Source organism: Pezoporus wallicus, unplaced genomic scaffold (genome assembly GCF_028554395.1).
Source record: "Pezoporus wallicus isolate ANWC-B61680 ecotype Strahan unplaced genomic scaffold, APGP_CSIRO_Pwel_v1 contig_3568, whole genome shotgun sequence".
Classification (NCBI taxonomy): Eukaryota; Metazoa; Chordata; class Aves; order Psittaciformes; family Psittacidae; genus Pezoporus; species Pezoporus wallicus.
Window position 1 is genome coordinate 975,088 of NW_026637826.1, and position 27,728 is coordinate 1,002,815.

The window sequence follows — 27,728 nt, forward strand, 5'->3', positions numbered from 1 at the left end:
GATAGCCCCTCCCTGGTGCACACAGACAGCAGAGGGCACTGCCTGGACTCCTCCACCCCTACCCAGTGCTCACCTCCACTGGCCCAGCAACTGCTTCCATCCAGAGTGGTGAACCAGATCATTCCATTTACTTTCCTTCCTTCCCTGGCTAGCTATGGTCAGTAAGGGAACTTGTAACACTGGAAACAGCAGTAACAATAAGCAGCAGCTTGAATTTAAAGCTGCCATTATTTATAATGTGGACTGTCCGTTTCAGGGACTTCTCTCACTGTTGTTTCAGGCAGCCCTGCTCTTGAGTCATCCTTCCCAAAGAAACAGATCTCAGCTATTACCACTGGTGTCAAGAGACTGGGTCCTACTCCAAACTTGGCTTGTTGTCAAATTCTGTACAAGCCATTTCACCTCCTGTTTTTCAACTTCTCCATATGCACAACTGGATTCTGGACTTCCTTGTAAAGTCTGGCACTTAAAGGTCTTACACGGAAATCAGGCATCTCTATTACTATCAGAAGCAATGTGCGGGTGTCAGATGTTTATTGAGGTCTGCCAGCACGTTTGCAAATGTAACTGCACTGCAGTTCTTGTAACGACACTGATCTGAAGCACTATCTTTATTACAGTGTTTAGACGGTTTCTGGCAGCATCTATCAAGTGTCAGGTGCTGTGGTTTCACGTGGTGTAACCCGTGCACTGATCCTTCAATGGCATGTCACTCAGCAGGACTGAGAAACAAAAGCTGCTTTGCTGTTGCAGATCTGCTCCGGAGCATAAGGATCCTGGAATAGAATCGAGTTTGAAATGTAGAGGTTACTCGGGTCCTGGTATAACTGCAAATCCACAGACCAATACAAGGCAGAGTTTGGACCTATCATCCAATCTGGTCACCTTCTACATAAACTTATTTCCAGGCAAAAAAAAAAAACACAATAAAAAAGTGAAGTTCTTTTCAGGTGAAATGGGTGATCTGACATATTGAGAAGTTGTGTTTTTATCTGGAGCTTTGAACTCTTCCACTGGGTAGTGAGATTAATGAGTCACTTTAGAGAGCAAACTAAAAAGTTTCACGTAGCACCCCGAGGAAGGTGAAACACTTCTACATGCTTTGTTGAACTTCTGGCATCTCTGGATGAATTTTGTATCAGGTCTGACACTGCATGGAGGAGTCAATGCATTATCAGAGAACAGCAAGTTGAAAGGGACCTCAAGGATCATTTGCTCCAACCTTGCTTGGTAAAGCATGGCCTAGACTAGATGTCCCAGCCCCCTCTCCAGCTGAATCTTGAAACTGTCCAGTGTTGCATGAAGTGGAGTTTTGGTTTGCCACGCAGAGTTTCCAACAATCTCTTCAGCAAAAAGCATGCTGCAGGAAGTTATTTCTGGTACAGTTGTCACCTGCTTTGTTTTTGGATGTGCAGAAACCTAGGCCTGTGGAAAAAAGAATATCAGAGCTGTCTTAGTAGGGAGAACATGACTCTACCTCCATCCTGTAAAAGCAGCAGTGATAATAGCACCAGAGCTAGTCACCCCATCAGAAATGCTCACCTGCATCAGAACGCCTGCCAGGTTACCTCAGGATATGAGAAAGTTGAGATACTTGAAGGGACACCCTGTTTTGTTCAAGATTGGCTTCAGCTGTGGACTTTCCCCTGGCTGAGTTCATTCAATACACCAGGGTGTGGGGACATAATGTACAAAGGAGATAGTTCAATACCCAAAGCAAAAATCTGAAGGTAAACCAGACTTACTTGCCACAGAAGTCCTTGTGAACGGCACAGAGGACAAGTAGTAAATTGGGGTGTGCCTGTAGCCAGTCCTTCACCATATCTGGGTGTCTGGGATCAACTTCCAGAAATACACTCCTGAAAGGACAAATGTGGGAGTAGAAAATGGGGAGATGCACACACTTAGGTTGCTAAACTGATAAAAATTAAAGTCTGTCTTTCTGGAAGACTCCTACCAGTGCAAGAAAGGAGAGGGCAGCAAACACACTGCAGGCCACTAAGCCTAAATCAGATCATAGCTGTCCATGTAAGATGCAGACTGGGGGGAATTCTCATGGTGCTCCTGTGTTAAACCCTTGTATGGAGATGTAAGGACCCCTTCTGAACCCCATGCAGAGATACCACCAGCTCTGTCTTTCTGAAGCCCCCAAAGATTTAAGGCCAAAACGAGGTTTTAAGATACAAATGCATCAACACTGAGCACTAGACTGGCAGCATGAAGTTTCATCATGTTATAAGCAGGGTGACATCATGTCCCAGTAGCAAGTCATGAAGTGTAAGTTAGTACACGCATTTTCCCACAGTAAATATCTCCATAAATCACCTACAAAAACACCACAGGCAGTCAGCCCTACACAAAGAACTGTACAAAGGAGAGTGCAGCAGGGATAAGGGAACTAATCAGACAAGCTCAGTTAGTGCACCAGGACTAGCCCTGGACACTGCAGGGCTATTTCCATCTCTGCTCCAGCTGGACTTTATGACACTGGCCCATTTCTGAATCTCCACTCCCATGATGAGGCAGAACCACCCTACCTTACAGGCACGTGGAGATGATGGAACTGGTTACAGCCCGTGACAGTGCAGCAAGATATAAGCTTAACAGGCAAAGAAGAGAGGCCAGGCCCCAACCATACTCTCTCCTAAGAATTCCTAAGAAGTCCCACACCGAATACTCCCTATAAATTCACCAAACTAACTACAAGCTGGGTGTGGATCTCATTCCTGACCTTACACTCTTCAACAGGGGCTCCATCTCATAAAACAAGTGAAAAGGGAAGGGGAAAAAAAAACACCCCATGAGACCAATCTCAGTTGCTGGGAAGTTCTGAGGAGCATCTTCTGTTCTCATGGGCATGCACAGCAGGGATTAATTCTTTTGCATGCATTATGCCTCTCAATATTTCTGTTCCTCTTCTCAAAACAGCAGATTTTCAATGACCTCTCTTATGCTGGTAAAATGTCAGGAATCTTTCAGCAGAATACGTGAATGCCCTGGCACAACAGACTTTTCAGTATCAGCATGTTGATCTTTAGGCACAAAATGGATCCCACATAAAAGAGAACAGGAACAATTAGTCTTGAGTATTAGCCCTGGAGAAACTTAACATTTAAGAAACTAGCTCTGGCTGATCTTTCTCCAGCATTGTATCCTGGCACAATAAACAAGTTTCCCCTAATTAAAGGGTGGGAGGGAAGTAGAGATCTACATCCATTCTCAGAGAGTTCTATACTACTTCTACTTCAATCAGTTATTCAGCTTAGAAAGCTTGCATTGTTTTGCACTCCCTCTTTCTCTGCTGCTCTCTTTCATGTTCTTTTTGTTGCTGCTTTGACCTTTAAGGACTCCCACTTCACTAATGACTATGAAACACCACCACTGGTCAAGGAAGGCTCCCTTTATTAACCAAATCCAAGCTAATTTTGCTTATATATATGACATTCTAAAAATTGGTATTCTTAAATGGGGCAGGGAGGGACATTTCTGCAACTCTTTTCCCTGTTCCTTCCTGTATGAAAAGAACACAGAAGTTGTAGAAGTGAATGGACAAAAGACATGAAATTCAAACAGAGAACAGTGCTTACCCAGAATCCTTCAGAACAGAAGGAGCCAAAGCCAAAATTGTTTTGATGACTCTCATTCCATCATCTCCCCCATCCAGTGCATCAAGGTCCTCATAGCTGGGTGTGGGAATAAGAAGACATTAAGAGCAATTCATGTGGCATGAGGCACACCCCTAAGGATGTGCTGCCCCAAACACAGCTGCACCAAACACACCTGAACTCCACTACTCCTACAGCAGGTGACAGCACTCACAGCTTTGATGTAAAATACAGAGATTAAGAAGGCAGCTGCCACAAGGCTGAGAAACTCCATGTTGAGCACAAGCAGAAAACACCCCCTGAACTCATCCTGAAAATTACAAGCCACCTGCAGGCAGGGTCACACAGTTCCAGCCTGTGGATCTGTTCTCTCTGGGCAAGCTGGGCAGGGAAAGAGCGGGTTGTACAGGACGGGATCGCTTGCTTTATTTCAACCATGCCAACAACCAGGCTGGGCTGCCCTCTAACCCAGCAGAGCAAATTAGGATGCAGAAAGCTCAGGTTTCAGAATCCGCTCCGGTGCACATCTTGTAGAGAGGCGGGTGCAGGCCTTTGTCCTGACATGCATGACGATCACTTCTGAGGAAGAACCAGCACACACAAAGCTGTTCCACACCCCAAAAGAGCTTATTCATGTTTGTGTGGGATTGTTTGCTTAAGGCAATCATTGGGATGAGAATGGGTCGCAGCATTTCCAGCCAAGCTCTTTTCCATCACAAAATGCTGCTCAGACTGCTGGTACTTTCTTTCATAAACTCACACCAATCATTAGAAAAAGCAGGGAAAATGTCCTGAACCTGTTTGGGATCAGGAGCCTGCTAATTTCCAAGTGTGTGCTTTTTCCATTTTTCTATGTATTTAAAATGCTTTGGTACTGTTACAGACCTGTAAGCAATATCAAAGTAACACTGCATTATTATGTACTATAGAAACACACCTACACTGTATACGTGTATACTACATTTGCATGTTTCATGTGCAATTGTGTGTAGTGTAAGAAAGCAGACAGAAAACCTTGCTTCACGGAACAGGAGAAGAAGAACCTCTTTGTCTGATTACCGGAGGATTTCTGCATCCAAGGAAGCCATGTCTTCATGGAAAACATATGGGGGGTTACTGACTATGAAGTCTACAGGGCCCCAGAGTAGCAGCTGCTTGGCGGAACCTAGAGAAGAAAATAATCACAACCAGCTCTCAATCACAGCAATCTCCCCTGTAAGCTCAGTGCCAAATCCTGCCAGGTAAGTGTCTCCAGACACATGCCCATGTGCGTTTGGCTCCTCTTTTCTCTAACAAAATGTTATCCTAGTTCTTTTGGGGACAGCCTGGCCTGCTCATCGTCCCACCTGGAATGCAAGAGTGATACAAAGCTAAGCCCAGGCAAAGTTACCCCGTTTTCATATCACAGCCCCAGAACACGTTACAACTCACAGGACCTTGATGCTGTGAAGCTTTGTGCCCATCTGGTTATTAAGCAACAACCAGGACTTGAGAGAGCCCACAAAGAGCTAAGAGGCAGCTTAGACTAGTTGTCAAGATGCTTTCCTCTCACCAGAGCTGCATAAGGAGCTAACAAACAAAAGAGCCAGGCCCTCTCAGCAGTATCAACCACCCAATGGCTTGCTCTTCCTTGAGCAGACAACGCTCAGCTCGCTGTGCCCATGCTACTCTCTGGACTGACACATACCAGCCCCATGTGAGTGGGGACCTGTCCTCAGGCAAGCCTCTTAGCCGGGCATTTAATCTAAGCTAAATATCTGGGTTCCCTCTAACATCAACACAGAGACAAGCACACACATGTTTATCTAAAGCATCCATGTCAGCATGGAATGAATTACACTCTGTTTATATTTGCCTCTCCCCAGTAACAGTAGAGAGTACCTGAACACAACCTTTGGACACCTAAAACCAGGAATCTTCTGAGGTAGGCAGAGACTTCTCTCAGCTGAACATGTGGCCCGGAAATCTCCGAAGGGAAAAGCTTCACTGACTCACTTCTTACTAATTATTTCTCCATTAACTCCAACACCCTCCTGACACCTGCGTTCCAAAGGGGTCCCATGGCTGTCTCCCATGCCTCCTCCCCCATCAAAGTAAAAAGGGAGAAAGACAAAGGGGATTATAACAGTGAAAAGAGTTACCGTATGAAACATCTTGGTGGAGGACATGGATCCTCTCCTGGAGTCGCAGCCTGTAAAATTCCAGATGCAAGAACAAAAGGAGAAATGATTAGGAGGAATGTTTGTGTGGGTTCATGAACAGCACATTCTAGGAACAGTTCATTAAATGTCACATCTCTTATCTGATCCATGTATATCCTACCCCACCGACTGCAGCTGGATTCCTCTCAAACCACAAGGGAAGTTTAGGATGTGCTCTTTGCCCAAGGAACAAAATTAAAAGCTATGTGCTATGTTAGTGACAGTCCAGAATAACCAGAGTTAAGAACCACTTGAGGGAGCAGAGCCACTAGGAAGGACAAGGTCAACCTATAGTTATAGATCTGTCCTGACTTCAGCCACAAGATGTTTGATACAGCAGCTCTGAACATCCAGCCACAGCACAGGCCCCAGCAGCACCATTCTCACTAAACCCAAGGTGATGGTGCAAGGAGGATGCTGAGGGATACCACACTAGCACATCAGAGGAAAAGTGCTATTTGAGTGTGCAAGTTTATATGTAGAGAAGCAATGCCAGAAACAAGCACAGCAATAATGATGAAGGGAGCCAGAGAAAGAAAGGTTCAGACTATACTCGTCCTTAACCTCCTAAGTGATGTACATTCCTACTACCTGTTACCTTGAGTTTCCCAAGTTCACAGAAAAGGATAAGAGTAGTTACCACGAAATGCTTTGAAAACCCATGGAAGACAGACAGCCTGTAAGCACTATTGCTTTATTTAGGCTGCTGCCTTTGCAAAGCACATTTACAAGTCAAAGAATAAAACACTCAAGTAAACACAGGCTTTTTTCTTCATTCTTACACTTTAGGAGTTCAACCAACTAAACATTCTCTGCTTTCCAGTGGTGATAAACAGGAACCACACGTCCTCATACTGAGGACTCTTGGTCTTTTCCAAACAACAATTTACAAAATATGGGTAAGGTGTGGGTTTGTACCTATGTGCGTTCTCCCTGGTGAGATCCACAGCAGCCTCCTCTTTATCCATGGCTATCACCCGGCTCTGGCACAGGAAGAAAACAAACCACCATCAACAAGGCTCCTGAACAGACATGTTCTGCCAAAAAAGACAGGCAGGATAGAAACTGACAACTGGCTGTTCATTCCTGGCTCATGAAGAACGCATCTCAGTGCACTGAAGGGATCTCGAGTTGCTTCTAGTAAGGTGACAGAAGGCACTCTGCAACACTGACAGCACCCTACCAAAACAAGCTCCTGACCAAACCAAAGCTGACAACAGTGGAGTCACACAGGCTCACCTAACATTCACGGCTCGTAGCATGTGAGATTCAATACTGGCTAGTCTGCGTAGACACAGATTAAAGGAAGATCTCTAATGCAGACAGAATCCCTTCCAGCTTTAATCTAACCACTTGGACAGAGGTTCTGGTATTTTCCATCCGATACACAGACACCATTTGTCTAGATACTCCACTGAAGTCCTTGCACCACATTCACTGCATGTACTGACTGCACATACCTGACTGTGTGTCAAGTATTGGAGAGTCCTCTAGTGCAATTTAAGATATAGCACTACATGGTTAGAGATTGGTTTGACCTTCCACTCCACCTTGGGCTAAGTGCAAGCAAAGGTCTGACGTGGTGTTGCTTTGCTTAATGCTTTTTAAACACAGATGTTGGTAAGTATTTACATGGAGAAAGCATGCTTAAAGAAGCTACTTGTCATCTGGAGACGATGGTGTGACTGGCCATGATTCCTGGAGGGATTAATTTCACAGTCTGAGACTAATACCCACACACATGAAGCTGACCCTTACGGTGAGGACACAACTGACTCCATAAGTGAAATGTTGCCATTGTTTTCTCAGTACCCTACTGCCAAATTCTGCCTCAAGCATTAAGGAGATCACACAGAGTGTAAGCTCCACTTAGCTGTCTGTGTAGCTACCACTAACTAATCAGTGAAGGCTCCTTATTTCTGTGGGCAGAGCTGAGATAGGACTGCTATCAGTAACAGGGACAGACTGACACAGCTCTTTAACTTAACAGGCAAGGAAAAAAGTGTGAAGTACAGCTCAGGAAATCAGAGTTAATTACACTTTGAAGTCATGAAGCTCAACTATTAACCTTATCAGGTCACTGGGAGGAGGAACAAAGGCATCAGCCTCTAATTTTTACACACCAAGTCTTTCACTTCTGCAGGACTAGGGGCTGGCCACAGCAATTCTGTTCATGAGAACAAACCAGCTGGTCTGCAATTCTGAGAAAAGGGGAATATTTTTCCCTTAACCACATGTGATGAGACCTTGGATTCACTTCTCTTTCTGCTTACCAACAGTATCTCAGTAAGCATGCTATATGCCACTATAATCAGGGCAAGAAAGCCTTTGGTCACTCAAATCTCAGTCCCTTTTCTGTTCTTTTCACTCTCTTCAAAAGGTGTGGGTTGTTATCAGGGAACAAAAAGGGGTTTGGTAGCATACTATGTGCTTGTCATATCAATACCAAGTACTGACATTTCTGTGGTAATCCCTTCCCTGTATCCATTTAGTCTTCAGTCTCCTAGAGACAAGATCTTTTGATTCACAGAAGGGTGATTTTTAGAGATGACTGCCCCATAAATTTGACTATCAGAGTGTGTGCTCATGTCTCAGCCCCTCTTGTCCACAGCCCAGAATATCAGCTTAAACCAACACTCACCAATGCTTCAGGCTGAGGTGATTAATAGTGGGCTGTGCCAGCTGGAGAATGAGCACATGTGCTGCTTTCATTCTGACTGTGTCTTTGCTACTCCTGCAGACAGCTCCTAAATAGCCTTCTTCTATGTAGCATGAACATATAAAGCCTGACTGCCAGAGACCTCAGCTGCCAAAATCCCATCAAAACGAAGAGGTTTGCCTGTGAAGTCTCAATGAAGACTTGGAGTGGGACTGTCCTGTAACGCAGACATCTATCATACTACAAGCACTGAAAAAAGCTTACCTGTGGCAGTTTGCGCAACAGACTCAGAGCAATTGCTCCAGAGCCACAGCCGATCTCCAGGATCACAGGATGAGGGGCAGAAACTGGGAAGCAGGGGCCTGAATTCTTCTTGTACATCAGGGATTCTTCCTCCACAACTAGAGAGACGAGATCCTAACAGAATCAAACAAACAAAACCCTAAGGGAGCTGACAGGACTCGCACCTTTGTGGTCTGAGGACTGGAGTTTGAATTTCTTCACTCTGTAACTCAGTGAAACACATTTTTTGTTGCCCATTTTTTAAACACAGATGGGAGCAATGGAACTGACATGCCAGAAGTCACTTAAGCTCCATCTCCCTTCCAGGGTGCTTTGATTAGTAACCAAATCCTCAGGATACAACTTCCCACAGATCCACTGAAATCTTCTAGCACTATTGGGAAAAACAATAACCAAACAGCTGGAGTACATTATCTTCTGCAACACCATTTTATTGACTCCAAAATCCCAGCTCTCAGAATTTATAAGCTTCAAAATGTAAGATTTCTACACTGTCTCGGTACGGTATGTAAACTGGAGGCAAAGGTACAGCTCCTAAGAGCATCCAAAACAATAACCCAACCCGCAGATGAAAAGCAAAGGCAATTAATTACTAAATGATCCAAATGAGCAGCTGTCTGCATGGATTTCAGATTGTGGACTCCTACCACACTTTGTTGGTATAAAGTCGCATGGGAAAGATTTTCATCCATGCTCCTGGATCCATAAACATCTCTGCCATTACTGCCTCCTCTCTCCCATCAATCTCCTCTTTTTAAAACCCTTCAAATGTCATACAAATTCCAACACAGCAGGAGAGGTATCACAGATACAGGGTTCTATTGTTTGAAAACGAATGACTAGCTATAAGAGAAAGCACATGTGTGCCTCCCTCTGTCTGCAACATGAACTTCCCTTACTATCCACCGGAGAAATCTAGTGGACAGAAACCTTACGAACACCATGAGCGCATCAGCAGCTTCAGTAGGTGCTCACAACTCCCCACAATCCTTATACTCTCATAGCACACCAATACAGAAACAAGGCCTCCTACACTGGCTGGGTTTTTTGCTTGAGGGGTCTGCTCTTGGCTCTCCCCTGTAAATCCAGAAATTTACAAGGAATAATTGGCTTAATTTTGCCAACAAATGAAAAACTTTACCAGGAAAATTACCAAGCTTCCACTTCTTATAAGGAATCTTGCACGTTCCTGGCATTAGCAGGAATATTTAAAGGCAACATGTCCTGGCAGGCAGGCCAGCTTCTCTTCAGTAAAGCCAGGGACTTTTTCAGGAGCCAGAACTGGGCAGGCTTGTACATCAGGGCAAGCCCTCCCTTAGATATATATCACCCTGACTAAGGTGCAGTGTAACAGATGCCTTGTACAAAGCTGCAGTTTTTGTGAAGATATTTGTTGCTATTGGTGATCCTTCATGCTAGGGCAACTTACATCTGTAGTAAGGAGGGAGGGAGGATGCAAACAGGTATGAAAATGAAGCATTAGAATAGATGATTGCATCCAAAGGAGCGTGACCAGCAGGTCGAAGGAGGTGATCCTGCCCCTCTACTCTGCTCTTGTGAGACCTCACCTGGAGCATTGTGGGCAGTTCTGGTGTCCTCAACATAAAAAGGACATGGAACTGTTGGAACAAGTCCAGAGGAGGCCACGAGGATGATCAGGGGCTGGAGCACCTCCTGTATGAAGACAGGGTGAGGAAGTTGGGGCTGTTCAGCCTGGAGAAGAGAAGGCTGCGTGGAGACCTCAGAGCAGCCTGCCAGTATCTGAAGGGGGCCTATAGGGATGCTGGGGAGGGACTCTTCATTAGGGACTGTAGTGACAGGACAAGGGGTAACGGGTTCAAACTTACACAGGGGAAGTTTAGATTGGATATAAGGAGGAAATTCTTTCCTGTGAGGGTGGTGAGGCACTGGAATGGGTTGCCCAGGGAGGTTGCGAATGCTCCATCCCTGGCAGTGTTCAAGGCTATGTCGGACGAAGCCTTGGGTGAGATGGTTTAGTGTGAGGTGTCCCTGCCCATGGCAGGGGGGTTGGAACTGGATGATCTTAAGGTCCTTTCCAACCCTGACTATTCTATCATTCTATGATGCTATGAACCTCAATGAAACATCCCTGGCAGCAGAGCACCTGAGACACGAGCTGTTTTGTGAGTATTTTCTGAGATTTTCCACAAGATATGAACTGCTTTTAAACATATCAAAGTGCTGTGCCCCTGCATCCAAACCCATACCCTGTGCTTAGAGAACAGAAGTGAAGTTTGTACTACTTCACAGCCTGGGATGGCATATTTCAACATCGCCTGGGCCTTGCAAAGCCAGGCAACTTCCATTTTAATAGAACCCCTGCCTGTTGATTCCTCCTGCTGAAAGAGCCTGAAAGTGTAAATGAAAAGGAAAGACTTGGTTTATTTGAAAGTGTAAACATCCTGTAATTGTTCTAGTGACATTACTTCTTCTTCAGATCAGCTTTCCTGAGCCTTTGACATTTTCTACTGGGCTGTGTTAGGCCTTGCTGCTTCTCCAGCAGGCTGGCCTGCCAACAACAGTCTTTCTGGAGCCACTGGCTCCTCAGCTTTCTTTAGGCTCCCTTTTGGGTCCTTCAGGATTTCTTCAGCAAGAAGCACCTTCAACTGTTTTCATTGTTTTCTCTTAAATCTTCTCCAGATGTTGAGCTGGCAAGAGCCAGAGATGCCCATGCCTTTGCTCACCACATACTCAGTGTCAACAGACTTCGTGCTTTCTCCAGATTGTGCTCTCTGCCTTCCACACTTTAGGTATTCTCTCCTCAGCAATGAGCTCTCTGTACTCATACCCAAAAGCCCAAGAGAAGGAACCCACAGGCTGGAGGGTGCTATTCCAAGAGACCTCTCTCAGAGGTATATCTTCACTGCAAAGTTCACTGAGTGGTAGCTAAGGCAGCCTCAGGCAGGTAAGGAGCCACACTGCAGTGCCCATCCCTGGTCACCATCTTGGTACTGGCACTGTGTTTTGCTAAAAGACTCCAAATTATGTATTCCTTGTTGCTGCTCTGGGATTCCTTTCCTAGACAACTACAGAGGAAAACATTCTTACAGGCTCCCAAAAGGACTGTGGGAAAGCATTAGAGGACTGGACTACCAGTGCTCAGACACCAACAGGGTAAAACACTAACTCTACCACTTCAGTGCAAAAACGGCTTTTGCCTTTCAGCGAGCAGCTCCAGACGAAGCAGTATGAAAACACTTCTGCCCTGCAGCAGACAGCCAGAGATTGCAGCTGGTTTGGGGAAGCAGGTGCTGATGATTCCAAGACCACAAAAGAAAAACCCCTCAAAAAAGGCTCCTGAATCACTTTTCTAAATCCCAGCCATTTGTAGTCATTTATAAACATTTCCAGGAAATCTCTACAGGAACTCGTCAGGACCATCTGTCTCCAGGGCTGATCACACAGTAAGTAGCACAAGTTGCTGATTACAAAGGTCCAAATGTAACTTCCCTGCAGCAGAACTACTGTCACCATTGATTAACTTCCTTAAGGTTTACCATGAATAATTTCAAGCTTGGAGTTTTTAATGGAACTTCTATTTCATACATTCCACAGTGAAAGTGTTTTTTAGAATGTTCCTACTGAAATATGCCTGATTTCCAGTTTTACCACACATATATTAAAAAAGGGATGCTGGTATTACTTAAGCTTTGTATCCCACTTCCTGACTCCTTTGCCTTATTGCCTGGGCTATTTCTTACTGAGGCAAAGGCTAGTTCTCTCATAATACACTTGCTTATAGAATCATAGAATAGTTAGGGTTGGAAAGGACCTCAAGATCATCTAGCTCCAACCCCCCTGCCATGGGCAGGGACACCTCACACTAATCACTATCATAAGAGCTCTAAATTAAAAGCAGTCAATGTGACAACCTAAAGAAACCGCAGCCTTTTTTCAGGTATCAGTATCTCACTACAACCAAAATGTTCAATAATTACAAAAATAAATTCAGTTATTAAATAAATGTGGTTGGCAAGCACACCACAAGGTTTACTCTACCTGGCAAATTAGGAAAAGAAATTACTAGTACAGATTATTTGATGGTGGATTAAATTTGCAGTTATGTATTAAAAGCAAGAAGCAAAACCACACCCAAACACACTGGAGTTAAGATGTTTTGTGATACCACAGCCCTTGATTTACAGCTTTCACACAAAACCCCAATTTCCTCAACATCTGCAGAAGAATCAGGGTACCCCAGCAAGGATGATGCAGAGTAGATGCAGGCAGCTCACTGCCATTGCACTAGGTTTCCTTTTCAGAAGCCATGAACCATTAAGTTATCTAAAACTGATTCAGAGCAGTATTCTGCAGATTCTTCTCAGTATTTTTCATCTTTTAGCAAGCAATCCAGTCACAATCTCCAAGATGTCACTACTTGAAACTGAGAAACTGCAGCATTTAGCAGAACCACTTCCAAATCTCATCTTGGGAGAGGAAGTATTTCTGGTCATGCATTACAGTGCTCATATGAAGACTAAAAAACACCCTGCAGACAGACATTCCCTACCTCTGTGCAAGCATCTGACTCGAGCCACAGCTGGGGAGGAGCAATAGAAGCAGATGGAGCTCAAAAGTGATGCCAGTCCCAGACACAGAGAAACTGGGACAACAGCAGATGGCCGAAGGCTGTGGTCTTTGTGTAGGATACTCCATGTCTTCTCAGACTGAGCAGATCCAGAGCACACAAACCTGCTAACATGATGCCATCATTGCTAAAAGCCATCTTAACCATCAATTTGATCAGCAGCTCTAAAGGTTGGGAGATGAAATTATAAAATTTCCATTGAGAAATAAAAGCACACATTTTAGCAATCAAAGGTAATTAACCTTTGGAATGTGTTAGGTAAACTCCACAAAGTGACATTCTAAACTGAAATGGCAGGTTATCCAAAAGGGCTTACTGTCTCTCACACTGTTTACAGGATTCAGTACATGCTTCACTATAGAGAAAGGCCACTTTGGATAAAACAATGACTTCAAAATCACTGTGTCTTTACAGTCTCTAAAGCCAGGAAAATGAGTTAACTCACTCAGGTGCCTTGTCCCTGCAACAGGCTGAGCACTTCAGTACCTTTTAACACTTTTATCCTCACAGCTCCCGTTTTCCAGAGGAGCAACAGCAAAACAGTGACTATCCAAACTCCTGAGGGACTACAGCAGAGCAGAGCATTGAACCCAATGCTCCAGAAGCCTCATCCACACCTTTCCACTGACACCACTTTGGACTATAGGAATGGGTCCCACAAACTCCAGTTAGGAACTGGCACATCTACAGTTGTGTGAGGGCAGCTGACCTGCCGAAAAGCAGAAGTCACAAAGATCAGAACCAGATTCCCAAATCATCCAGTTAGTTCTTGGCTGTGCTTGAATTGTCTTCTTGGTTTTATTGGTGTAGATAAAAATCTGTAAATATGAAAAAAAAAAAAATCCAAAGCACTGTATTAAGGGGCAAGTAAAATCATAAATTAGAAAGCATCTTAGAAATGTGACCCAGTTCCGTATGTGCCCACGGCATGTGAACCACTGGATAGGAGGAATGCTCAACTCTGTTATATTCAAATTCACATTACTGCTTACAGTATTGTCAGCAACAACACAGCCTCCACTGGAAATCCTGCTAACCAGTGCTACAGGTACTGGCAGACCTACTTCCATCCTGGAACCTGGCATACACGTATGTGGGTATAAGCGTGGTAATTCTGTCGGAATGGGGAAATAGGACATTTTGTAGATCTTTTCTCTCCCAGTTTCTGCAAGAAGCAGCTCACCCCAGCAAAGACAGCTTTGGGAAGAGTGGAGGGACTGAATGGCAGTACAGAACCAGAGAGAAACTAAAATCTTCTCTTTGCACATTTCATCAAACAGATGGGGGTACAGAGATGTTCAAGCAGCAGTGAGGAAGAGCTAGAATTCACAAGGTGAGCTCAGTAGCCATTGCTGTTTCTGGGAGCAGATTTTACCTAGGGTAACACTGCTCCCCAGCCATCCACAGCTTGCAAGATAGCCATTGCCCTTCCAGGGCACTCCAGCAATGCCAGCCTGCTCCAGGACCTTTTTGTCATCTGTTTCAGGCAGACAGCAGACAGTCAGGGCCATAGGCTGGGCTTGAGAACTGGCCCAGCTCAGAGCTCTGCTGAGTTATTAATGTGACTGAATCCCAATCTCTCTGCTTGTTGCAAACTCCCCTTGCACAGTGACAATCAGTGAACCTCCCCTTCTCTCCCATTTTAAGGATTTTGTGTAAATGAATACTCAAGAGGATGTCAAGCACACCAGCCACCTCTGAAACCTGTGCATTCATGAGGCTGGTAAGCTAAGTGCAAGGTATCAGGAATGGTTTTTGCATTGCACTGGCCTGGAGGTGATGCAGGCATCAAGCAATGGGTTTTCAGGGACCTACCTTCTGTTGCTTAGCACAAAACACAGTGGGGAGAAGGTATTTAGACCCTTGTCAGAAGCGAATTTAGTAATCTACTGGGAAAAATGCAGGACATCCTTGGGAGGAAGTAGGATATCTAGACCTGACCAGCAAAAGAAGAGCTTACAAAGACTAGAAGAGACCTATTACCTGTGGTTCCATATACAGGTGAAACAAAGAGTTGCCCCCCATGCTACTTAATTTCAAGCACTCAGAGGTTCTCAAGCTTTTGTCTTTTAGCCAAGCCGCTCACAGCCTGCTCTCACCTTGTGATTCCAGGAAGTCTTGCTTCATTGCCAGATTCGTCCTAAGTTCATGCTGTCATTTATTTGGTTTCCCCCCTCCCATCTTCTCTGTTGAGTGAAACAGAGCTTTGCAAACACCTCCAGCTTCCCGTGAGCCTCTGCCTCACCCTTCCACCCACAACTGCTGGTCCCCAACCTCCCCCCCCAGCACACACTCATGTTCTGACAGGTTCTTGGTATTACCCCCCTCCCTGCGGCCAGGTCTGTAGTTCACTGTATTTCTTGGAACCACAGCTGCACAAAGAAAGCATGAGGACAGTGTCTGCCAGCACCCAAACCACAAGCTCCACAGCTGCGTGGCTCCAGAGAGAACAAGGTCAGGCAGCTTTCAGCACCAAGACGGTTGGGAGGAAACAGCAGAGATTCTTGGGGCTACAGAGCTGTGCAGAAGTCCAGAGCGGAGGCAATCACATGCCACAGTCCAGTAACAGTGAATGACCCACCTGATGTTTCTGTGATTAAAAGTACAAGGCTAGGGAAAAGAAGAGGAGGGGAGGAATGGGAAAGGCAAGGGTGGAGGTCACAAATTCATACCGCACTCCTTAGAAGCACCCTTTCTTTGTTCCCTACATGCTCTGGGGAAAGCAGGGAAGACAAGGTTCCAGGGGTACAAGCCAGGTGGCAAGGGGCTCTACTTCTCAGGTTAGCAAACAGAACAAGGAAAGCAAAAGACACATGAAAACCTGAGTAACCTCTCTGCTCTCGCACCCTTCCTGGGAATGTTTTACTTATTTGTGTGCTTTCCAGAAACTTCTGTTCTCAGAATCCAGGACTTTCCATAGAGCCTGATCTGATATTAACCGAATCACCCCTCCCCTCCTGTTTGTCCACTTGGCTGCCAATCAGCACATGACAAAACTCCAGGCTGGAAACGTAACTTCATGGCAATGGCCCTAGAAGATCACCGCCATGTACCTTCCAAAACCAAGCCAGAAGCAAGCCCAATACTTAGTGGGCAGGCAGGCTATGGCAGTCTTGTTCTGGGCTCTTCTGCTCGGCACCACAGTAGAAAAGAGAAAGTTCTGCACAAAGCCCATGAAACTCCCCCTATACACACAAAGCAAAACACCAAAGTAACTCCGGAAGGAGCCACTAACCCTCAAAGAAAAGGTGGCTTTAAGCAGAAGCAATGACAGACAAACAGGTAAAGGCAAGCCTAGTACTGAGCAAGGAGTTTGGCTTCTGTCACACAACAGGAGCAGCTCCTGATGTGTCAGGGCACGTGCCAAGTGCTGTGTCATCTGTTGGGAGAGAAGCTATGACAGCACCCAGAAATGACTGTACCAAAAGGTAGCAATCTTTACAACCCATACATAGCATCATCGAATGGTTTGGGTTGAACTCTAGTGCCCAAGAGAAATTACCACAGTTGTCACATCTAAACTTAACCATGCCCAAGAGGGGCAAGAAGAGTGGAACAAAGGCAGTGTAAAAGGCTGTACTTCAGGTCTCCAGCACAAACCTCTCTAGGCACATCTCTCCAGAAGCAAGGCTCTTTGTTTCTCTGCAGATACTGGTACTGGTCACTGTCAGATACAGCATCTGGACAGATGCACTGGTCCAGCTCACTAATCCCTAGCTCCCAAATTCCATTACTTACTTGGATGTCTGAAAGAAGCTGGAGTAGGAAATGTAGTTTTACCCCCTGTTCATGTGGAAATCTGCTTGGGGCCCATCCTTCCCATTACAGCCATTCTATTGCTTGTTTTTCTCCAGTTCCTAGTCCTAAATCCTGCTCTCACTGCTGATGAGTTAAGCTACTCAGCTGAAACCCGCAGAAATACAGACACTCGTTCAATCAGAAAAGGGAGATTAAAAAGCTAAAGGCTTCCCAGAGCTCTTTAAGGGCCAAAAAAAAAATAAAATGGATTAACACCACAGAGATCTGTGAAATCACATTAGGAAAGTCTATATAAGCGAACCTGGAGAACAGGTTTGTGCATGGCTTAAATCAGCTGTTGCTTTCCCTGCTTTCAGCACAGATTTCTGCTTTAAATTGATGGTTTTGAATCTGCCCTGGAAATCACCAACTTTGAAGTAATCCTCTGCACTAGCACAGCCTTTTTTTCCTCACATAGGAAGCCAGGAGAAAGTACTGCCATAGTTCGTCTTGGTTAGTTAGCCAGGAATAACCCTGTTACTTCCTTCATTTCCTTTTGAACAAGTAGAAATCTGTCCTGGGGAAACATCCTGTCCTGATTTGAAAGTGGCCAGCAGCAGAATCCTGCTAAGCTCCTTCAGTAATTAATAACCCTTTCTGTTACAGATGTGCACCTTTTCTTCTGGCCTGCATTTACAGTGCTTGTTCTACACTTGTCTATGGAACCAAAGAGACTTCTGTTATCAATTTCCTGTAATTAACCCCTAAGATTGTCTTTGATGAGCTAAACAGTCTTTCACAACAAGACAGACTGTTCCAGCTGTTAATCCACCTACTGGTTCTTCTCCAAACCTAGTTTTCCATTTCTTTCTCAACCAGCCAGTGGCAACTTAACTGGACATAATATTTTTGTGGCTATTCCACTACTGCAGAATACAGATTGTTTAATCCTGCTACTTGTACTTGGCAACCCTCTGTTAACACACACCAGGATCACATTAGCCTGCTGAGCAGCCCATTGAAAACAGTTGCTTGTGGTCAGCCAATATCTGTTAAACCCCAAATCTTCCTCTGAGCACTTCTGGCCCTGAGAAGAGCTGCTTTTCTGGCTTCTGAGAAGCCCCTCAGCCACAAGGCACAGGCTGCACTATTTGTCTCTGCATATAGAATCCTATTAAACGCTTGTGCCTAGCTCAAAGGGCAATTCCAACTGCTCTGCAGCAACAACAGGCTCCCTTTGTCATTCCCATTCCCTGGCCTCTGTGCCACAGCCCACATGCAGAAAATATTTCCCCCCCAACATCCTGATACAGTACTGCCTCTCACGCAGGCAAAACCTGATCCATGTGAGGCCACAACAGCAATGCTTCCAACTTCAGCGCATTTGTTCACAGCTACATTTTGCAAGTAGCAGTTCATTTCTGACCTATTAAATAACGCCCTATTGCATTTGTGTTCAATGTACTTTATAGGAGTTTACATATATTTCGAGAAAGGACCTTATGCTACATACAAGATAGGACACCATTATCCTTTTTATTTCACAAAGCCAGTGACTCAGAAAGTAGCAGCTCCTCCTGAGGACAACTGGTCAGAGGCAAAATCATGAAAGAAAGGCCCATCTCCTGTCTCTGTACTCACTGGACGCTGTGACCTTCTCCCCTTCCAGAAAGTAACCATCTGTGGCACTGAACTGAGGGAAATGAAAGCCCATTCTGCATCAAACCCTTCCTTTCAGCACCAATTAAAAGAGGAAATGTGTATACTTTTTTTGACATAAACCACTTGGAAATGGCCCCACCTTGCACTCTGTAGATTTGAATATACATGTCAGGAAGCCAAAAGCCTCCCTTCTCTGAGTGCTTGACCTCCCTGAAAGGTTAACGATTATGTTTAGCTAGAAGTAAGGTTAAACTTCATGAAAGCTTTCTCCGAGCAAATCTTTGACTAAAGTGCTTTCCTAGAACACCCCAGCACAATGACTGCCCTTCAGCTGACAGATGCAAGCGCACAGCAATGGTTTATTGAGCATTCTTATCATGGGAAAGAAACAATCCATCTTGGGAAAGAAGATAAAAGCTCGAAAATCATAAGTGGAAAAAGAATTAGACAGCAACAGGTCTACAAGTTACAAATGCTACAGAGAGCATCAACAGTTTACGTGTTATGCAGTAAGGGCTTTCCTGTTCAGTGAGCAGGCAGCACCAGAAACAAAGAAAATACTCTTCTCACAACACAAAATTAGAAAGCTTCACTGTCAGATGGTGTTGTGGAGGCATCATCACACACAGATGACACAAAAGAGGATTAAGCAAATGAATGGAGGACAGATTCATTAGTGATTATGAAGCACAACAGACCCAAATCCAGCTTTGGCTAAAACCAGCCCTTAACTACTGACTGTCAAAAGATGGGGGGTCCTTCCATGCCTATCTTTTCCCTTGTAATTTTGCTCCACCTGCTACAAGCCCCAGTCACACCCAGCACACTGAACTAGACTGAACTAGATCCCTGACACACTAGGTCTCTTCTCATGCTCTCACAGAAGTTTGCAGCCACGATCTGTTCTGCATGACTACTAAAACTGTTCAGAGTGACACAGACTTGCAATTTCTTTTCCTAAGATGTCTCCCAGGCTAAACATTCATTCTCACAGCGTCCCCCCTCCCAGGACAGCACACTGTTTACATGGCACAGCCACCACGACAAAGCCAAGACAGAAAAATCACATAGGTGTTGAGATCACAACAGCTCAAGGAGTTGTAACCAGGGGACTCCTGGCTGGCCTGAGGGTCAGAGGGGATGGTGCTACTGTGATAATCCTCCCAAGCAGAACTGGAGCTCTCCTCCTAGCAGCTTCTCTCCAGCAAAAACAAAACCTCAATGCCCAAGAACCTGACTCTACCCACACAGTAACTGCAAGGGATTAAAAAAATGACCATTTGTTTCCAATGAAATAAATTAAGCCTTCATTTGCTTTAAAACACGGCATCTGAGAGAGGAGGGGATCCGGAACACCAGAAATCCTACCATTTTTAATAGGAAATAGAGCTAGCAGGAACCCCGGGAGCCTAAGCCTATAGTGCCCTCTAGCGGTAACAGACCGGTGATACCTCAAACTACCTCAGAGGAGTCCTGGACCAACCCAAACCTTTCCTTAATGAAGTAATTACGAGGCTGCATTTAGCTTCTATTTGCCTCGACAAAAAAGGAATTATGTATCCACGGCTGGCTGAGTTTTCCTCTTTGTCCTGTTTTCCCCTCTGATCCACAAGGCTGATGCCTGAGGTTTAGAAAACCCTGCTTTGGGAAAAGGACTTTCTTCTCCATTAATACAGGGACTGAGCAATGCTGAGACAGGGATTCCTTGACATTACAATAAAAATCACATAACAAAGATAATTCATGAGACTGATCACACTCCTAAACACCTCTCCACTGCACAAGCCTGGCTCTGATGGGCACAGGAGAAAAGCAGGCATGACACCGAGCTCCACAAGCCCTCACAAACCCACAGAGCACTTGCAGCAGTGAGTCCAAAGCTTTGCTCACAGCAGGCTGGGTAACTGGGGGAAGGTGAGACTGAGGGCTGCTTACCAAAACTCTGCCTCAGCACAGCATGGCTGTGCTCACAGGAGTATCTATCATCCCTGCACCCCAAGAAGTTATGAGTTATCCCACTCAGAGCTTCAAGAGTTGCTCCGAGTTGCAAGTTTCCTCATTTGGGCTGCCTGTCCCTCCCCACCTGGATTCCCACAGAGAAGAAGATCGAAGCCACATGTGCTGAAATGATTTTCCCAGAGGAAGCAAATGGGAAAGGCCTCAGTTACCAGAGAGAACTTAATAGACTCTGAAGGGGCAGATTTCACACAGAGCAAAATTAAGCAGACAACTGAGCTTCTCTTTGCATGTGTGTCTCTGTCCCCAGGACTGAAACAATGCTGGTGGTTTATGTCATACTGTGTTTAACTTCATGCCATTACCAACGCGTCTGGGAGCAAGTCATAAACCTTCTGTTGTAAACAGAATAAAATGTGCAGCATAAAAGCAGCTCCTCTTCTTTTCAGGCTCAGAATCAACAAGCAGCAGCATTTGCAGAAGCTACATAAAAGTAGGAAACAAATTTTGCAGCTGCTTGTGTATCTGCACTAACAAGTCAGTTTAGGGAGTCACATTTACTCAGCCAAGGACAAGCCAAGCCATGTGGCTTGTGTGTGCAGTCGCAGATAAGCAACTTGAACCTGGGCTATCAGTGTTGATAATGAAGTGTTTCCTAAAGAGCAAGGATTATTTACAGACATTATTTGGGAAAAGTTCCAGCACTATTGGTTTTAAGAATACTGCAGACAAATCCTAAATAAGAAGAGAGCAACAGATGCAACTAACTTCAATATTTTTGATAGGAGCTACTTCCACTGCAGTTTTAAAGTCCAGTGAAGCCTGGAAAAATTACTCTGATGAAACAAAACATGGGCAACCCCAACCCAAACACACCACACACAGCTTCTAGGCAGTGATGATCCACCATTTCTTGCTAGCAGAATGAAAGGATCTTGACACCAACTCACTCTGTGCTCCAGGTTACACACAGTACAGGGTCCCTGGAAGCAGCACATGCCTAAAACAATGTCCTGCCAGGTGCTGCTAAATAGCTGGATGTTGTCCCTGTGCTCTTCCTGTCCAAGCAACGACCCCAGCACCACATCACAAGAAAACTCTCAGTTACCAACCAAGAGAGCTCCATTCCTGAGCCATCCTCATAAACTCCCGGCCTTCAATAATAAATGTGCTAAAATGTGCCCTCATAGTAAGTACCCTGCCGCATCAAATCAAGTTTTCCCAGAGAGACAAGGTTTAGGTCAAGCTCCTTTATGCTACATTTTTGCACCAGGCTATGTTACATAGTTTCAAACACAGCATGTTATACTGCACTGCATTTCAGCATGGGCCAGTGGAGATGCTTTTACTAAAATCATGCTTATGGGCACAATTAACAACATTCTCAAGCATTAGCCACCCCAGCTTCCACTCCACATGCCTTTGTTTGAAGCCTGGCACTGCGTGGAGAGAATGAGAGCACAGCACCAGGGGAAGCCTTGCCAATAGATGTTCTGACTTGCAGAGCACACAAGTTCTTCCTCGTTCTAAGGCTCATGTTGTACCCATGAATTAATGGGGAGTTAAAGGCTGGAAATACTCTCTTGAATCACCCCAAGCAGAAATACCATTGGCAGTAACAAAGCTAACCATGGCTGGGCTGCTGGGCTCCAACTGGCAAAACTATTCCTTAGAGCCTTATCTCCAAACTTAATCACCATGGTGTGATCACAGCCAGACACAGAGAGCTCACACCTTCTCTGGACACGAGTGTAACCACTATGACATAGGGCCCTGCCGGCTCCCAGTGAGGTGCTGCTGACACCCTGCACTAAACCAAGGCTCTGCTTCTGAGTATTCTTGTACAGGCTGAGATGAGAGGATGTCTAAGCATTGATTCCCATTAAATTGTCCAGAACTCTCTAATCGATTTTAGTAGCACCCTCTTCTTCAGAGGGCATAACGGAAGCACAGGCTGTCTTTGCCTTTTGACTTTTGTGTAATAAAAGGTGTCAGATGAAGTATTCTGCAGACTGCATCCTCTCCAGTGAGCCACAGCTTTCTTCTCCACACATTCCCAATACCCTCTCATCCCCAGAAAAAGCAAAGGCAGTCTTCCCATCTCAAAGCCCACTCAGACCTTGACATCTCTTCTGACACTGTCAGTAAGGGACATTCTGTCTGAATGAGTGGAGCCATCAGACAGGTGATAGCTGCCATGTCCTACCAGCTTGCACTGTTTTAGTCTCCACATGTACAAGCAAGCTCTCTGGAGTCCGTTATCATTTTCCAGTAGCAGCTTCTCACTACTGCAGGATTTTGTTAACAACCTTTGGACACCTTTGAGATTCTTATCCTTGTACCAAAGTACTAGGCCACTGAGGATATAGAGGCATAGGTTTTGAACTTCCAGGAGTCATTATCACAGCAGAAAGAAGGAAAGAAAGCCAAGTCAAGGAAAGAAAGCCAAGTCACGGGAAGAAAGCCATCAATGGAGATGGCTCTCTGTGCAACTAAGTGATACATGAGCTTGCAATGTCTCTTGTTCCGAGCTAGGAAGCAAAGTCCATCAGTTCCAGATCACAAGCTAAGAATTCCCCTCTATTCTAAAAGAAGTGATCTGACCTCCTCATCACTACAACCTCATGATATACAGGCTGCCTTCACAGCAATGCTATGATTGTACTGTATGTCATTCAGCGATTCCAGCCCACCCCATCCCCACTATGTTCCCCACGTTCATACCTCTGTTTCAGGCCGAGGAATAAATACTGGGGGTCTCATCTTCAGAGTCAGGTCCTGAAAGTCCCACTCACCAAGTACATACTGCACCGGCATTCTGTGGCAAGCAAAAGCAAGTGTGAACACTTCAGGACTACACCTTGTTACACAAGAAAAGCTCCCAATACCATGCTTACCTCATTACTAACACATCACCCTTCTCAGAGGGAGCACCTAGACTCCCCTAAGGCTCTCAACTGTGTGTGCAATGTGCATGCGCACTCTAAGAGAGTTCCATTCCCACAAAAGAGTTTGCCATCATGCACTGGAGCTGGGGAACTACAGGCCAGTCAGCCTCACCTTGATACTGGGGCAAGTGATGGAACTTGCTCTAGAGATTGTTTCCAAACATACCAAGTACAGGAAGGTGACCGGAAATAGCCAGCAAAGGGGAAATCATTCCTCACTACCCGACAGCCACCCATGACACAGTGACTAGCTTGGTGCATGAGGAAAGAATAACCAAAACTGTTTATCTTGACTTTCTTAAGGATTTTGATACTGTCTCCATCATCATCATGGCTTGACTTCACGAACAAAGATTTGGGAAGGGCTTTACCCACGCTTACTACAAGTGTGCCGATGACTAAAAAGGCCAGTGTGAGATAGGCAAATCCGGTTGCAAAAAGCACAGTGAGAGGTCTCCTTGGGGGGTATAGGCAGGGCGTGATTCTTTCTACATTGCCTTTTCTCCTCGAGACTAATTCTGTATGAGTTCTCAAAGGAGGCAATGGCGTTATGGAGCGACCCTGCCTGCATGCTGGGTTGGGTCTGCGACTTCCAGTGCCCCTTATCACCCACTGTTTCGCCCCTCGCCTGTCGCTACAGGGCTTTGCAAGTGTGGGTAAACCCCTCGGGCCTGTGCAGTGGATGTTTTAGGTGAGGCACAGCGTGCGTGGAACTGGCCCCACCCTTGAGGTTTATCTGCCAGGGCCCAGCGAGCTTGGACGATGACAGCAAAGTCCTCAGGTCATAGGTTTGATTAGAGAATCCTTCTCTTAGAAGGATGGCCTTATAGAGCTAAATGAGCTCCATCTGCCCGGGTTTGAAGTTAGAGTTGTCCTTCTCCTAGGATGGCTGCCCAAAGGCTAGTGAGCCCATCCTGCCCAAGGACACACTTTGTCTGACCCTTCAGTTGAGACCTGTCTGGTATGGGAGACCCTACCAGCGGCGTACGCTACCACCAGCATAGCTCCCAACCTCACAAGGGCACACAAGCTCTTTCCCCACAACAAGGGGGTGTCTGTGAAAGAGTGTCTCCCATAACATCCTCATATACAAGCTGATGAAGTATGGACTAGGTAAATGAGGTGGGCTGAAAACTGACTGTACTGGCAGGCTTGGAGGGCTGTGTTCAGCAGCATGAAGTCCAGCTGAAGGCAGATCACTAGTGGCGTACCTCGTGGTGTCGAGAGAGTGGGGCCAATATAGCATAACATCTTTACTCATGACCTATATAAAGGGACAGAGAGCACATGTCTGCAGGGGACAGCGAATTGGGAGGAGTGGTCAACAGGCCAGATGCATGTGCTACTTTTCTGAAGGACCTAAGGAAGCTGGAGAAACAGGCTGACAGGAACCTCATGAAATTCAGCAGATAGTAATGTAAAGTCCTGTAGTACAGGAGAGACATGGACATACTGGAGTAAGGCTGACATTAAGGGACTGGAGCATCTGACATACAAGAAGAGACTCAGAGCTGGGACAGTTAAACCCTGAGAAGAGAAGGCTTGGGCTGGATGAGCAGGGGAAGGAAACCTCATTAATAACCATATGTATCTGGTGAGATGAAGTGAAGAAAACGGAGCCTGATTCTTCAGTGGTATCCAGTGAAAAGACAAGAAAAGGGCACAGACTGAATAGAAGACAATTTCATCTAAATCTAAGAACCACTCCCCCTTTTTCTTTTTTTACATTGTGAGGGTGGTCAAACACAGGAACAGGCTATCCAGAGATGCTGTATAACATCTATCTTTAGTTATACTAAAAGCCAAACTGGACATGGCTCTGAGCAACTTGGTCTAGTTGATCCTTTAAGCAGGGGGGGATGGACTAGACTTCCAGAGGTCCCTCTCAACCTCCATGATTCCATGTCTTAGCAGCTGTGAGGTACCATACCTCAGTTCTCCATGTAGAACAGTAGATGTTTTTTGCAGTCTTAATAGCGCTTAAGACACAGCAACCTGCAAGCAAGATTCCAGGTAGCACTTTCACAGCAAACCCATTTAATTTTTGTATTAAGAGTACCGTTCCTTCACAGAGCAAGAAAATGGAGCCCAAATGAAGCCCAAAGCTATAGCAACCTCTAAAAACCAAGGAAATCCCTCTTCAAAGCCTAGGAAGGAAAGCACAGCAACCTGACAGACCAGTACAGGACTGGCAGCTGAAGACAGGAAGGGCCAGGGCTCAATTCTGTAAGCACAGAAGGGCTTAATGAAAATGTACCCAACTCAAAGTCAGTATTGCAACATCCCTTAGATCCTCTTTGCTTCCAGACAGGACAGACAGGTAATTTGCTACCAGACAACAGAAAATGCCCATCACTTGAGTCACCACGAGAGACAAACACAGCACTGTTACTTGACATGTCAGCTGCTAATGGTCTTCTGTCTTCTCTCTGCTGCCATTCTTCTGGTTTATTAAGGCTAAAGGAAAATCCTCCAAAGGAATGACTGTAAGAGGATGCTCTTACCTTTCTAGTCGCTTGTTGCTCAGCTGCTGGATTTGCTCCTGCTGTGCTGCTGTAAGCGGAGTGCGGAGGCTTTTGGAACTCAAGCTCTGAAACTGAAGACAAGGTCACATTAAAACCTGCCCACTTGTGCCACTAGGGCATCCTCTGCACCACCCCAAAAGCATCTTTGAGGGAGACCCAGTATTCTGACAAATACATATGCCAGGGGCTGTTAGAAACAACAAACAGAACAGGCAAACCTATCTGCATGTTTTAAACCAAACCTGTACAACTGTTCTTCCGCTAGTTTTGTGGCTCAGAAGAATAAGTAAAATTAAGGAACATTCCACCAAGCAAGTCAGGGTACAGTGGGTGTGTATGCCATGGGTTACATTCCATCTCTGCAAAAGAGGGTATTCAAGAGAACCCAAGTGTTCTATTGGCATAAATAAACTATGCCTCAGCCTCTGTGCAGCCTAAGGAAGGAAAAGTTGTTCTACTTCCTGTAAGAGATAAAAAGAAAGGTAAGGGATTCAACCAAAATGATGAAGTGAGAGGCACACAGAGACCATATACTTTTCCTATTACTTAACTGTTTTCGCTCCTAGAACAAATGACACAATATATTCACTGGATTCTTGTGCTTCAGGGATCCCATTTGTCTCAAACACCTTCTGCCAGTAGTTGACCACATCAGTGGCAGTCACGACTCCAGGCCTTGTGCTGCAGCTCTGCCTCAGAGACGACTGCTTCGGACTGAGGATTTGACTCCATCTCCCTGGCACGCACTGAGGTGAGAGACACGACAACCTCCTAAGCAGTGTGTGCGTGAGGCACCTCATTGTTGCAAAATCAGTTCCTGCCACCAGCTGATCCGGTCAGTGCTGAGGCTCACAGGACACTTAGGGCTACCACAAGCCACTGTGGCTAAGCACCAGCTGAGCACAGTCAGTGGATCTCTTCACAGCAGCACAAAAATGGTTGGTTTGCAAATTGGTTTGCAGCACTTCTGGTCTAGAAAATGAGAAAAGAGAAAAGCCTGAATCCCTTGGGCTAGCAAATCACTTGCTCCACTCTGACAAAATGCAGACTGCTTGCTGTAATCCCAGCCCACAGGTAAAAAACCATTATACCCTAAGAATAACAAAGGATTACCCCAACAGAAAACTCAGGTAACAGCTAACCAGTTCTGCTGCTGCAATCCAGTTCTTTGCAAAGCTGCCCACCTCCACAGGCCAGAGCTACAAGGGCAGAAGCAAGCGTGCCTTCTTGTCAGAAGTCAGGACCTTCTTTGCAAAATCAAATACAGGCACAGTGCTCTGCCTGTCCTTGGTCCCAGAAACCCACAGACTCACCGACCTCCAGCTCCAGCCCTTGGCTCTTCACCCCACAAGTGGACCATCCTGGCTCCCTGCAGGAACACCTTAAGTGTCTCCTAGATTCTTTCTTTTATTCCTCTCTCTGTTCATAAACCACAAGTCCTGGGTTAGCAGGTGTGCCCACAGAAGACCTTGACTTCACAAATCAAGGGTCTTCCACACTGTCACCATCCCCAGAGAGCAAA

The 27,728-nt window shown here is 45.5% G+C and overlaps 1 protein-coding gene across 2 annotated transcripts; it reads right to left on the reverse strand.

Moving 5' to 3' along the window:
• Positions 1 to 1,305: 1,305 nt before the first annotated feature.
• Positions 1,306 to 27,139, reverse strand: HEMK1 (HemK methyltransferase family member 1). 2 transcript variants are annotated; one of them, XM_057407696.1, is made up of 10 exons: positions 26,758 to 27,139; positions 26,186 to 26,277; positions 23,458 to 23,551; positions 8,730 to 8,882; positions 6,725 to 6,789; positions 5,747 to 5,796; positions 4,665 to 4,770; positions 3,588 to 3,683; positions 1,746 to 1,859; positions 1,306 to 1,425 (listed from the first exon to the last, which is right to left on the reverse strand). In XM_057407696.1, exons 1-10 carry the CDS (start codon positions 27,004 to 27,006, stop codon positions 1,389 to 1,391), a joined length of 1,056 nt encoding a protein of 351 aa, XP_057263679.1. In that variant the 5' UTR covers positions 27,007 to 27,139; the 3' UTR covers positions 1,306 to 1,388. The 2 variants fall into 2 exon arrangements, with proteins under 2 accessions (XP_057263679.1, XP_057263680.1); XM_057407697.1 differs by lacking the exon at positions 26,758 to 27,139 and adding an exon at positions 24,821 to 24,945 and having other exon boundaries at positions 26,186 to 26,271.
• Positions 27,140 to 27,728: the final 589 nt, after the last annotated feature.